Source organism: Eremothecium sinecaudum, chromosome III, assembly GCF_001548555.1.
Source record: "Eremothecium sinecaudum strain ATCC 58844 chromosome III, complete sequence".
NCBI lineage: Eukaryota > Fungi > Ascomycota > Saccharomycetes > Saccharomycetales > Saccharomycetaceae > Eremothecium > Eremothecium sinecaudum.
In genome coordinates, this window is record NC_030894.1 from 722429 (window position 1) to 736117 (window position 13689).

General features: G+C 39.4%; 7 protein-coding genes across 7 annotated transcripts; 2 read left to right on the plus strand and 5 right to left on the minus strand.

Annotated features, from left to right (window-relative positions):
* Window positions 1-147: 147 nt before the first annotated feature.
* CBF2 (Cbf2p) lies at window positions 148-2433 on the minus strand (the record flags this gene model as incomplete). The annotated part of the gene is made up of 1 exon (XM_018131286.1): window positions 148-2433. One exon carries the CDS (start codon window positions 2431-2433, stop codon window positions 148-150), a length of 2286 nt encoding a protein of 761 aa, XP_017986826.1.
* A 1935-nt stretch (window positions 2434-4368) lies between these two features.
* On the plus strand, window positions 4369-6099 carry NCA2 (Nca2p; the record flags this gene model as incomplete). Its single annotated transcript, XM_018131285.1, has 1 exon — window positions 4369-6099. The coding sequence occupies one exon, from the start codon at window positions 4369-4371 to the stop codon at window positions 6097-6099; it is 1731 nt and encodes a 576-aa protein (XP_017986827.1).
* A 99-nt stretch (window positions 6100-6198) lies between these two features.
* On the minus strand, window positions 6199-6900 carry LSB1 (Lsb1p; the record flags this gene model as incomplete). Its single annotated transcript, XM_018131284.1, has 1 exon — window positions 6199-6900. The coding sequence occupies one exon, from the start codon at window positions 6898-6900 to the stop codon at window positions 6199-6201; it is 702 nt and encodes a 233-aa protein (XP_017986828.1).
* Window positions 6901-7107: 207 nt separating this feature from the next.
* MAY24 (May24p) lies at window positions 7108-7605 on the minus strand (the record flags this gene model as incomplete). The annotated part of the gene is made up of 2 exons (XM_018131283.1): window positions 7108-7231; window positions 7295-7605. 2 exons carry the CDS (start codon window positions 7603-7605, stop codon window positions 7108-7110), a joined length of 435 nt encoding a protein of 144 aa, XP_017986829.1.
* Window positions 7606-7866: 261 nt separating this feature from the next.
* PRE9 (proteasome core particle subunit alpha 3) lies at window positions 7867-8619 on the minus strand (the record flags this gene model as incomplete). The annotated part of the gene is made up of 1 exon (XM_018131282.1): window positions 7867-8619. One exon carries the CDS (start codon window positions 8617-8619, stop codon window positions 7867-7869), a length of 753 nt encoding a protein of 250 aa, XP_017986830.1.
* A 211-nt stretch (window positions 8620-8830) lies between these two features.
* On the plus strand, window positions 8831-9829 carry URN1 (Urn1p; the record flags this gene model as incomplete). The annotated part of the gene is made up of 1 exon (XM_018131281.1): window positions 8831-9829. One exon carries the CDS (start codon window positions 8831-8833, stop codon window positions 9827-9829), a length of 999 nt encoding a protein of 332 aa, XP_017986831.1.
* A 50-nt stretch (window positions 9830-9879) lies between these two features.
* On the minus strand, window positions 9880-13440 carry CAF130 (CCR4-NOT core subunit CAF130; the record flags this gene model as incomplete). Its single annotated transcript, XM_018131280.1, has 1 exon — window positions 9880-13440. The coding sequence occupies one exon, from the start codon at window positions 13438-13440 to the stop codon at window positions 9880-9882; it is 3561 nt and encodes a 1186-aa protein (XP_017986832.1).
* Window positions 13441-13689: the final 249 nt, after the last annotated feature.

Here is a 13689-nt window from a genome sequence, read left to right on the forward strand (position 1 = left end):
GTACATGTATATATAGATGACTTCATCATAGTCAAAATTCAAGAAAATCAGTTCACGTGTAAAACATTATAGATTGAGTATAAGGCAATATTATGCAAGGGTATACAAAATACTTCAAGGAAAACCCTCGTTTATCAAGGAGCCTTCTTACGTAGAGTCATATTTTTGCCCTTGGTCATTGTTCGTAATAGTAGGGAACTTATTATTATGCGTTCTTTTGTATTTTTTTAGCCATAGACTAAAATCAGATAGCATGCTGGCCCCTCTCATATGCTCGCAATGGTCGACCGCTTTGTGTCTATCTATGTTTAAATCATTTACAAGGTGAATGTAAAATTCCACAATTATTTTACGGGATTTGTACAGTGTTTCTTGATTTGAGGCAACCCGCCAAGTTTTACCGTATTTTTTATTCATTGAGTGGATGCATTCATCCTGATACTTGGGGTTGGGTGTAAACCATTCTAGAACTACAGCTTCAATTGTATCTATATTAGGATCAATCATAAAAATAATGTCTTTATCTGGTTGAGGGGAGTTAGTGTCCATTTCGTCTTGAATGTGCGACTTTCTTCTGCTTTGCTTTCGTTGAGGCGCCTCCGAAGCACTGCTGAGATGAGCTACGATTTCGTCTTTTACAATGTCACGAATTTCCGTCCTAATTTCATTACGAACTTTGTCTATAATATAGTCCGTTGATTGTGTGACATGCCTCTGTACTAGCTGTTGGACCATACTGTGAAGGTCTTCCAAGTCTATATCTTCATCATCTTCACCGTCAGATTCGTCATCGCCGTAGTTGGGACTGGGAGCGAGCTTCTGTCTTTTGACGGATTCATTCTCATCGGTTTCTTTCGTGGACGCAGTCGGAATACTGTCCAGGGAGCTTATTTTCCTTTTCAGCGTGGTATGCAGGGTTTCCAGTTCCGAATGAATCATCTGTTTGCTGGAACGTTTTGTCTCGAGCTTATCGAATAATCTTGATAATAATTGTAGGAGAATGGTGAAATTAGATAGGGTTTGATCTTTCACAAACTGAAGGGTATCTTTGCGCAGGTCAGAGTTATCTGTCGCGTTCTCAGTTTTAATCGTTGATAGCTGATGATGTTCCTGATGACGATTTTGAGCAAATTCTTCCCCTACTGATGTAGAGCGCATAGAGGAGCCATATACACTATCTAATTGGTTTTTACCCTCCACTAGGAGGTTCAATGGTACTGGCATTGGATTTATATTGTCTTTTGCATTAAGATGAGCAATGAATTGCGGACGTTGAAACATCGCATGTTGGAACAGATCATGGCTTGGAAAATAGTTATACAACACTGGAATGCCCCTAAACATAACTTTCCTCAAGAGGCGCATCACAGCAACGATCTGTTGTGAATTTGCTACCTTTTCGTAGCGCTCAATGTCTGGAAAAAGCTGCATCATCAGTACATCATCGGAAAAATCCACAGCTGGCCATTCGCTGTCAATGGGATACTTATTCATGCCCAAGATAAAGTCTCGCCCAACATGTTGAACAAAACACTCACTCTCTTCATCTCCGACGGTTTCCTCGGTTGATGGAAACACGGGCTCATCTACACGCGTTTGAAAATACAACCGCTTCTTATACGGAAGCTGACAATACTGGAAAACAGCAGGATAATAATTACCCATGGTTTCCATCCTTGGAAATTTGGTCAAAGACTTGCCTCGGATGATGGGAAATGAATGCCAATTACCGTTTTCCGAAAGGTCAGGAAATCCGTCCCCGCGGTATTGTTTCGTAACACCATAAAATCTCAAGTGTAAGTAAACCGCTAGGGCAAATAGAGGACAGTAGAGCGGATTATCTTGAACCAATATAGCCCACTGTTTTCGTATCACCAAAACACAATCCTTATCGCTAATTTCCAAGTCTCCAAGAGTCCATACCCGCCGTTCCTCCAGACTTGCATTTAAATAGTAATTCAGCTGAAAATCTAAAAGCCATTTAACCTTATCTAAACATGTTTTGAAATATTTCTCATTTAGTGATGGGGTTACGGCATTCCATATATTAACACATACCGTTTCAAATCGAGTTTTTGCATTAGCCGCGCTATTCAAATTACCGCTTTGTTCGTATAGCAAAGTTAAATTATCCATATACCAATTATCTAGACCCATTTCCCCCAAGGATTCTTCTGAAATAAGACGGAAGCAATTAACCATTGACTTCATTTCACTCGCGCTAACTATCTCTTTCGCCCTCCATATATCCTGTAAAAACCAATGAATTCGTCGTACACTACCCCACACATTACGATCTTTTAAGCTATTATCAAAATTTACAACCAAGCCGTGGGTTGAACACCAATCAATGTATTTCTTTAAATATGATTTGTACCGATGTGCATCTCTAGAAGAGAACCTCCCAAGCACTTTATCCAGAAACGGTTCCATTTTATTTTATAGGATAGTATTTCCGTCTAATAAAGAGGATATAGTATTCTTCAACCCATAGAGGAGCAAATACTCTTCTTAATAGCCTCCAGAGCCTTTTATGGCAATTGGATCTAGATCCTCTTGGCTATGGCTTACAACATGTGGTTTTAAGCTACTTATAGCATTCACTCAAAAAACCCAACTATCGTACCAAGTGACTGACACACGTAAGCGTATTCGCGTGCGGGTACCTTTTAGATCCGAGCGGTAGCGGGTCTGATTTCAGGGAGGAGGGCGCGTTTCCGCGACTGCTGTTGGGATGTGCAAGAGCTGGCGCCCATTGACTATAACTACTATGAATTTTAGGTCATGTGATCATAACTATTGCAATATTGTTGTTGCTGGTGGTGTAAGTGTACTAATATATGCTGACATTGACAAAGTGAATATAGTATATTAATTTTACATGTTTAGCTTTTAAGGGTGTTCAGGCATAGAGGAAAAACATTGGCGGCAAAACAGCCTAATACGGAATCAAAACACGAGACAATATTATAACTACGTAAAATAAGTATAATAACTGTAGTAGTTGATAAGTTAATACCAGCGAGAACTTCAAGTGCTACTACTGCCAGTAGATGCAGTGGATCAGAAACGCTCATAGTGTAGCTCTTATATACGAACAGCAATGTCTTTACCAGTGTTTACTGTGGGTAGTGAAGTTTCAATATTGTATATCAAGTATTTCCTCAGAGTTATGCAATATTTAATTACTCTCTGTACTGAATTGATTTTGGAACTGTCTTCTCTTTTCCGACATATACCGCAGCAGTTAGAGACTGCGCGTACTAGTCTGTGTAACTACTTTTATTAGAAACTAGGTTACAGATATTTAGAGAAACTTAACAGTTGCTCTGAATCAGTAATTTGCTATTTTTTCTGCTACCTGTCCTACCATCGTGTCTGGTTATGGTGATGGGCTTGCACTAAGTCTATCGCTATGAGCCCTCCATCCGATATTTATGGGAGACTCGTGGTGCACTTTATTATTTATATGATAGATTATAATTAGTACTCTACTACATGGAAATATTTTTGGAACTTTATATGATTTTAGTTCTTAGAAGGTAATCATATTTTGCTTGATGCCTGGGCAGCTTCATTACTGCTATGATCTCACCAGATGTACGTATCAAGGCAATTTTAGTTTTGGGAGTGGTACAATGGGCTCAGTAAAGATATTTGAACTCCAGTGGATTGTGTCATTTGGTTTAATATGGCAATCGTAGATTTGGTGTGTTTGGTTGCGGCTATTCCGGGTATATAAGCGCCTGATGTCTTGAGACGACGGGATAAAAACTTGCTTAAAGAAATTTGCAATGCATACATGGGGAGAGAAAAGGCGTGTTAAAAAGCTTCATTTTATTTTACTGAAGATTTTTGGGTTAATATGTGTTTCAACTGTCTTTTTCACTGTTTTCATGCGTTTTGTCTATCGTCGTATTCACAGGAATGTCGCGCAGCAGTTGCGAGATGGCTCTTGGAGCCACTTATTGCCTTTATACAGGGACAACTTTGGCTTGTTTTGGGTAGCATTTGGCTCTGCGAACTTAAATTACTATTCTCTGTATAATATATAATACTACTAGGCAGTTCAAGGGTGACGATGGAATCTAAGAAGGCTTTTGAGATCTGCAGATGTTGCAGAGTCCCCCTAGCAGAGGACAGGGAAACCATAATTTTGGCCTTAAAATTGCATGTCCTTTCCAGCTGCTAATAAACTAGAGTAAGCTATACCGATTAGGGTAGTTCTAACACTACATATAGTATAATCTCGTAGTAGCTTCAACGGTTAGTTACCCGGCCTTCAATATATATATTCAGCTTCCCAGCTCTTAAGTATCATTGCACTACATCCAAGTTTCCTATTCAAACGCCGATATCCTTGTCGAAATGATTGGTAACCAATTTGTTGTAACGGAACTTGACTCCATTACTCATGAATTGGAGTTGAAGTTGTTTTCACACCTTTCAAGCGCATCCGGTGAATATGAATATAGTACTAGAGGTCGAGAACTTGAAAGAGAAAACAACCTTCTTCAACTTGTGAAGCATGAAGTTGATACCTGTGTTAATTCAATTAATGATGGTAAAGATAAATATGTGGTGCGTTATGACAGGATTATCGCCGGTTTGAAGGCTTTACAGAGAGATGATTTTACAGTAGAAAGAGCTGCCGCAACACAAGGAGAGAGTCTTATGAGGAATGGAATTACAGACTATTTAAACGTACTTGTATATCATACTTTGGTTGTAAAAAACCTAGAAAAATTGCCTGTATTGTTGGCCGATCAATTGTATTACCAACAGATGGCTGGTTCCCGTTGGTACAATAAGTTGATATTCGGTCTATGCGAGGCGCCAAAGAAGGCTGCTAGCTTCATTAAAGAGAACAAGTGGGAAGAACTACCAGCCGTACTGCAGCGGTTAGTTCAGGTTCGGAAACTCCAAATTGTTGGAATTCCGCTGCAGAAGGCATGGTATAGTTGGGACTGGTACAGATTACCTGTAACAGTAGTAGAAGCCGAGATTGCTCATAAGTTAAACCTATTAGAAACTCAATTGAACCAAGAGGTCGCAAATTTCGGGCAATTGGTTCACGATTTTCCGAGAAAGCATGGCGATAGACTACCTACATTATCGAAATTTCTAGGGCTTGATCCAGATTCCTCGCAATTGGAAGTTTTATGTGAGGTTGAAAAGTGGGACCTGGTTTCCCAGGCCCCCACACCATCTAGAACAATACGCTACTGGCCGTCATTATTATTGCTATTAGTTGGAGGACCTTCAGCAATTCTCAACATTTGGAATTCGAGATATGAGATAGCAAATTTTCTCAAGAGAAACTTGTTTGACTTTACTAGAAATTTGATCACTAATTGGATTGTTGAGCCAATACAAAAGATCTGGTCTACGGTACGTCATGACCCAAATTCTTCAATTGCTCTAATGTCTCAGGGCACTCTAGACGCTGAAGTGGGTTCACTGCAGCGTATGATTGTGGACTTTGTTCGAGAACACGAGTCTGCTAATACCATGGATACAGAAAGCTTACTAAAAGAAGTAGAAATCGGTAATCTCACCAGATTCTTGGAAATATACGAGGCACAAATTCGGAAACCAGTTCGGAACATTGTTAAGGGAGATCTAATAAGATCATTGTTGATCCAAATTCAAAAAGGTAAAGTCGATAGCTCCATTGCGATACACGGTATAGATCAGTTGTTAAAATCTCAACAGCTTGTGTTTGGAATAGTCTCTTTGTCACCAGCATTACTTTTGTTTGCAGCAAGTTGGGTATCGCTAGATAAACTGATCAGATACCGCACTATTTTCTCCAAACAGTCTTATTATAGAGAAAGAGTCTCCATGTCACTAAACAATGTCGAACGACTGCTGAACTATTCCTCTAACATACCAGAAGAAACCGTTTACTATAATATAGGTTTGCTAACACTAGAGATGGCCATAGTAAGACAGATGGGCAGCAAGTTCTTACCACAAGGTAGAATGACAACATGGTACCGTGATATTGATGACTTAGTCAATGCTCGTTCCTTAGATAGACAAGGAAAACTAAATGTAATCAACAGGATTTACCACATCTACGGCAGGTATCTCTGAGAAGGCTTCAATGAAACTTTAGCGCAATTGAACAATTAACATCTTGTTCTGCTTAGATTAATCTATATATCCCAACCAAATAAAAAATGGGACGATAAATTAAAAGATACTGTGTACAATATCTGAACCAATGGTTGCACCGGCACCAAAAATGGCTGCTGTCCCTAGCTGTGTACCAATATTTTTCAACGTTGAAGAACCGCCACCACTCTGGCCTTGTTGAACAACAGGCTGTACTGGTGCAGGTTGTGCATATTGAATTGGAGGTTGCTGGTATTGACCTGGTGGCGGATATTGCGCAGGTGGTTGATACTGGCCTTGTGGAGGATGTTGATAGTATCCTGCTGCGGAAGGAGGAAGTGGAGATTGACCATAAGTTGGGGCAGGATGATTAGTAGGAACTATAGAGGTAGGTTTGTATTCTGGAGGAGGAAGCGACTCCTCCTTTGCAGGTGGAGCAGGACTGGAAAAAGCTGGCTTGACATAATTTGATGGAAACATCCCAACATTACCATTGTGTCTCCCCTTGTACCATTCGGGTGTAAGCTTTTCCAAAACCTCGATTTTGTCTCCAGCATTGAAGGTCAAATCACCTTCCTGTTGAGCTTGAAAAGCATACAGTGCAATCACATATTCGCTTGAAGAAGCTCGTGGCAAAGGAGGAGGATTCCTTGCATTTGGATCGGGTAGCTTTTCTAGAATCTCCTTATATTGTTTTTGCGAAATAACTCCGGACTCAGTTAGGAATTCAAGTTCAGTCTTGATATTAGTTAAGGAACGGTTGATGAGAGTTGATGACATTAATATACCGATTTATTGATATTTGTGGAAGCGGTATTCTTTGTTACTGGCAGTTGCGACTCTTAGTAGACATTAATTAAATTCACGATTTTAAAGGTGAACGAGGCTTGTGCGTGAGACCCAAAATTAATCACGTGACCGGAGCTTCGGGACGTAACGAGAAGAGTTTGGATTACATTTAAGCATTATAGCGGGTAAATTTGCTAATCATATTATGAGTGATGGATAGGATATAGCAGAGCATAGAATGTATAGCGCATGAGCAATGGCGCAGCAGAATGGGATCCAAGTGGACATGGAGAATAATCCTGCTCGGTAGATGGAGCTTATTCTGGTACCAAAAAGGTTAGTATTATCTTAGAAAGGCACAAATTAGCTCAAATTATCAACATACATTAGCCCGGTGATTGAACCTACAGTTACTGCATGTGTTGCTCCTAGAATCAAATAAACCGGCCAGATCCAGACGCCACCAGCTTTTCTTCGGTGTGTAAAAGATGCAACTAGCCCAGCAATCAAATATACTATTCCAAATAGTATCAGCGTCCAGTACACAGTAAACTTCCAGATATCCTTCAAGTTATATAGGAATATATTGGGAGTTACTCCATTTCTGTTTGTGAAATGTAGAGATGGAAAATCGGGAGTAACATAACCTAAGGGGGCATTAGATGACGTGACGAACATAGATCGGAACGCGGACATGGCTAGGCTACACAGATGTTTACCAATGGCCTATACCTTGTCTGCTTTTATACAATATATACTTTGTAAAACCGTAATTGGCGAACATTCATTTCCATATCTTCGTCACGTGCCACGGGCAGTAGGGCCTCGCCTAATAAACGATTCGATGTAGAAGATAAAGGCCTGGTTGAAGCTGTAGTATAATCTAAGATACTATAGATAGGAGATAAATGTACATTAATGCTCTAAGTATACAGGCGACTTCAAAATGCAAGGACATCAAGCAGTGTCCTCCTGCTTTGTAAAACTATGTTTTGTTAATAGCTCCTTAATCTCCGCAGGTTTATAGATCTTCTGTATAATCTTACCAACTTCGTTGCGTTGAATAGTAGCAAACTCTAACCTGTCATGAGTCAATGCGCTGCTGTCGGTGGTCTTGGAAAGAGTCTTTAACGCAAGTTGTATAGCGTCCTCGAAAGACATTTCTTCCTTGTAGTCCATTTGTAACAGAGTTTGCGCGGCTTGCGTATTGGCACCAACACTAATAGCCTTCCAGCCTGAATAATTACCAGAAGGGTTGGAGGTAAACAATTGGTATCCGTAACGTTCATCGTATCCTGCATAGATGAAAGAAACACCAAAAGGTCTTAATCCACCATGCTGTGTATACCCTTGCTTAATATCCGATAAACGCCGCACGAGAACTTCAACTGGGATATCTTCATTGTATAATTTCAAATGATTTTGAGCATGTAAACGCGCAGTGTTTATTAGGATTTCTGCATCCGCAGTTAAACCGGCAACAGCAACGGTAATATTGTCGTTCAACCTATACAATTTTTCACTGGAAGTATCTTGCTCCAAAAGTTTACTTGTAACTTTTCTTTCAGCTGCCAGAACAATTCCATCCTTTGCCATAATGCCAATTGCGGTACCAGCATGAGATATAGATTCTAGAGCGTATTCAACCTGGTATAATCTCCCTTCTGGAGAAAAGATTGTAGTCCTCGAGTCGTATCTTCTCGAACCCATCACTAATTAACTTCTAATTCGACTGAGTGTGCCGCTTTAAATGGTTGTAAACAAAACCTGATCTTTAGTTAACGTTACCCTTTTTGCCACCTTCGGACGTTCATAATGAAATCCACGAAACCGTAAGAAAAGATGTTCAAGGTTCGACCTCGAGAGGATGAGCTTGAATTGATGAAACATATGACTACCTAAAGCATATCTAGGATACTAGATGGTGTGGAAAAGGGCTAAGGCTTCTGATGGTAGGGTTTATTATTATGATACAGTCACTCAGACTACTAGTTGGGAGCGTCCAGTTCATATAAGCGAGAGCGATGACGATGAAGGGACTAATAATGGACATAATAATGAACAGAAGAAAGTCGGGTTGATTAACCAGTATTCGTCTTCTTCTGAAGATGAAGGTGAATTATCAGGTGATGGTGAAGCAGATAATGAAGAAGGTGCTACCGCAGACGTCAGCAAGGAAGAAGAGGAGGATTCTATGAATGATCAAAAAGAGAAGTTTTTTGAACTACTGGATAGGTATTCTCTTGATCCTTATAGCTCCTGGGGGTTGCAGGCGTTAACTATTAACAGCGATCCGGTTTTTTTTGTTGTAGAAGATGATGCGACCCGAGAGGAGTACTTTGAGCAGTGGTGCGCCAAAAAGGTTGCAAAAGGTAGCCCGGCTGAAGTAGAGGATATTAATGAAGAGGAAGTTGAATCTAGTGATGGAGAAAACAATGATAGTTTAACACCTACTAAGTTTCATTATCTTGCGCATATCGTCTCGAAAGCTACTGTAGACGCACAGACTGTTTTCTCTGACATCAAATCGAAACATAAAGCGTTGTTCAAGACACTTAATATAAATGAGAACTTAACGAAGGCAGATCAAAAGGCTTTTGTTTCTAAATTGCTGTTTTATTATAAAAAGTTGGATTTGTCTCAGCGCGAAGGCATATTTAACAAGTTACTGGACTCATGTGGCTCTTCTATAAAGAAAAATCTTGAGCAGAACAGAGCTTTCGAAGACTTTATAGACGAAGAATTGCTTCCTGAGGATGCTTACAGTGTCGAAACTCAGTTATTTACCATGGAAAGTTGTATAGGGTTGCATGATACACTATCTCAGTTGCAAGACAATGAACGCTACTACGTGCTTGGAATCAAAGACAAAACTAAGGCCTTGAAAAGTATTATACGGAAATTTCAAATTAAACAGTAAAAATAGTTTGCGTTACATATAAAATTTTAGTCAAACGTATTGTTCATTTTTTACAGACAATTGTCACCGTCGATGTCATTTTCCGCATCAGATTCATCGTTGTCCTCGTCCTTGGCAGCGACGACATTAAAATCAATTCCGAATTCAGCCAAAAACTCACGTTGCTGCATCTCCTTATCTGACATATACAACTTCATAATTGCATGGTCTTGATAGATGACTCTCCTTCCGAATACAGCCGTCTTTTCAGTTAGAGAATGTTTTCTGATGAAACTCCTCAAGGCAGTTATTGCTGAATTTTCATTTTCAAACCGTGGTGGAAGTAATGCAAGGAGCAATTTATTGTATAACGATAAATTCGAGCTCAATGGCTTCTCAAGGGTTTCAAAACCATCCTGGTTTATATCTTCACTTTCCGAAGCTCCTTCTTGTTCATTAGCACCTCTGTTTTCGTCTGTCGGTTCCAATTTGTCATCTATACCTCGAGTCCCAGTTTCGCTTGAAGCTTCTACTATAGATGATTTTAGCTTGAAGAATAAATCACACGCCTCGGGAACTATACCTATCCAATCCATTAATAGCGTCTGTAGCTCAAATATATATTCTGAGTCGGAAAAGTTAAATTTATTCTTTTTAATTAGTATATCAACCATAAAGCATACCAGTCTCATGAGACCCACCACACGAGACGAAACCTTTAGCGTTTCTTTACTCTGAACGCTATCGTCCGGGTTAATTATTTCACTACTACTGTTACCGTCATCTGAACCTTCATTTGACTCATTACCTAGGTCTTCCTCATCATCTGAAAGTGGACCTCTTAGTTTATTTGCAAAAAAGATTGCTGCATTAACAAAAAACTCTTGAAGCAGCATATCAGTCTCAATTTTAGAAAGTTCTATTGCGCCTTGTCTCGAAAATGGCACATCAACTGAGAAGTTATTAGAGCCTAGCGGTAAGGAATCTAATATATCTAAATTAAAGTGCTCCGTAGAGTCTGCTTTTTCTTCCACAGAAAAATTGCCTCTTAATCCCATCACTAACTCATATATGTAATGGATCATTGAATGCGATACTTTTAAATGTGTGATGAACCAAATTAAAACTCTACGATATCCGCTGCACATTAGCATTTCGTCCATCATCCTCCAGACTAAGTTGTTATTATAATACATCATCTTTTCGAAAAGGGAGTTTTCGCACCACTTCTCGTATATGAAGTCACTAGTTAGAACTTTTGAAGAGCCAGCATTCTCCATTAGGGTATCATCTTTTGGATCTGATACTAAATTGTAAACCATTGTCTTTTCCTGCTCAACTCTGACACATGTTGCTATACTCCGAAGCAAAAATGATGTCTGATTGGGTTCTAACTTTTTTGTTGTGGCCTCTTTCATTAAATAGTAGACGAGATCTGAATGTAGTTTGTTAACAAAAGTGTAATTCTCCAAGTAATAAAAGTTATTTCCACGTGGAATATCTCTCCAATCCACTCCATTAAAATCGAATTCAACAGAATCACTGCGGACTGCGAACTTCTGAAGAGGATTTCCTTCTCCTGAACTTAGCATTGAATTCGGTTTCAAAGGGTTTACAAGCTTGATGGACCGGTTGAGACCGGCGTTATTATCTACCATTTCGTCATCATCTGATAACAGCTCATCGTCGTCGAACACACAATGACAACGTTTATAATAACCTCTCATATCCTTAATGCGCTCCCGTTGCTGAATTTCTTCGAGCCTTTCGAGGTCCTGTTGGTTTTCATCATACAACTTCTCTAGATCTATCGCATTGTAGTCATCATACTCGTAGTCAAACATATATCTTACATCAGCATCAAATCTGTCGCCTGGTTGTAAATCACTTAGTAAGTCAGTTACATCATTTAACTCTACCCCCAAAGCGAGCATAGCAGCAGCATGCGACCTCACGTCTGCGTATAATGCACCTTGGCATATTTTTCTACCATGAGGGGACATGTAGAGATTTATTGGCTCATGCTTAAAGTCATGCTCTTTTACGGTAAAATGTTCATTAATCATCGTAGCAACAACACTTCTCAAAGCTGCTGACCCTCTAATAGTAGCACGGACTAATATAGGTGTGTTAAACGTTTCACGCTCTTCTTCTAATCTATCAATTTCAAGTCCTAAAAGTAGTACATTCGTCAAATTCTTCCACAAGTGGAAACTTAATGGCAAATATGGATTCATTTGAATGGGTAAATGCGAGTACAACTTGTATATGGTGTATATGGCAATCATACTAACCATATACAATAATTCCAGGTCCTGTGTGTTAAATCCCCTAGGAGTCCATCTATCAAGGTTGACATTCCAGTGTACAGATTCATCACTATTATTCACTGAATTCAATAAACGTCCATCGTGGCAATTCAGCCTCCTCATCGTTGCCAGTATAATTTTTTGCATGTTTTGGCAGATATGAAATTTCCAGTCCTGGTTCTTCTCAATACATGTTTCGTTTATCATGTCATATAATGATCCCAAGAACATTTGGTAAATCAGGTCTATGGATATTATATGTTCATCTGTAGGTGGCGGCTGTGTTATTGGATCAACAAATGCACATATGGTCATAAATTGGGCCTTCAAAAGGGGGGATTCCACATCTGGAAGCCCCAATATCTTATACAATGTCTCGTGTCTTTTTTTAGCATGCAAGAACACATTGGGAAACTCTATATTTCCATCTTTATTAAGCTCGAATGTGTACACCTGCTTTTTGGACGTAATCTTATGCTGCAGCCAATGATCACTCTCAAGATCCATATCCAATTCAACATAGTCTTCTTCGTCATGCGAATAGTCAGAGTTGCTATGCTTCGTGTATGCTGGAGGCCATGATTGACTCCAGACTGTTGCATTCAACTTCGGTAGTAAATCCCGTGTGACGGTCAACTTACCAAAAAGCATGTAGAAAAATTTTATGTATAGATCTTTCGTGAGAGCTACCGGCTTCTCATCTAAACCCTCCACGTTACCATACCAATTGTAGTAGCCATTGAACTCAAAACTCCTATTATAACTGTCAATCAAATCCGGTAGTAGTTTCGGAATCCCCTGTATTAGTAACGCTTCCCATAGCGGCCGACTATGAAAAATATAGTCCAAAAGCAAGTTATACTTTTCATCAACTATAGCTGGGCGCAACTCCTCAGAAAGCAAAAATTGAAGGGGTATCTTTCTTGAAACCATAGCATATTCGGTGTAATCCAAAGAACAACTGTCATTCTGCAAGCAGAAATCCAGAAATTCAGATAATATATCCAGTCGAGATCCCCAATCTTTATAACATGCTTTCCAACCTTTTATATTTAGTCGAAGCTTCAACAAACGCTTATACTTCGTGAATTTAATACTGCCGCCAGATAATCGATACAGCAAATGCAAAACGCCATTCCCAAATCGCGTCATAAATAGCGTCACTAGCGTCTTCTCAATAATAAAAAGCTCATAGTGCTTTTCGTCTACATTTAATTTCATTTCCAATAGCCCTTGAACACTAGGACGATATGATAGAAAGTAAGAACTTAACGGGCCCATCACCATCGGCACCTCTATCTTCGTCTTATTCTTCTTTACCATTGCCTCCTAAAGTCTACAACCAAAATAGTTAACTATTAACTGACGATAGAGGCTCCAGATACCCATACAAACCCCAAAAACCAAGCAACTGGAGTCCTTATGTGTTAACTCGTAATGGAATGATGAATAGCTATTGAATTATTTAAAGCTTTAAAAATAAACGGCAAAATAGCACATGATTATCACGTGAAAATAAATCACGTGGGTGAGAAGTAGAGTTGTGTCAGTCATTAAATACGATGAACGGCC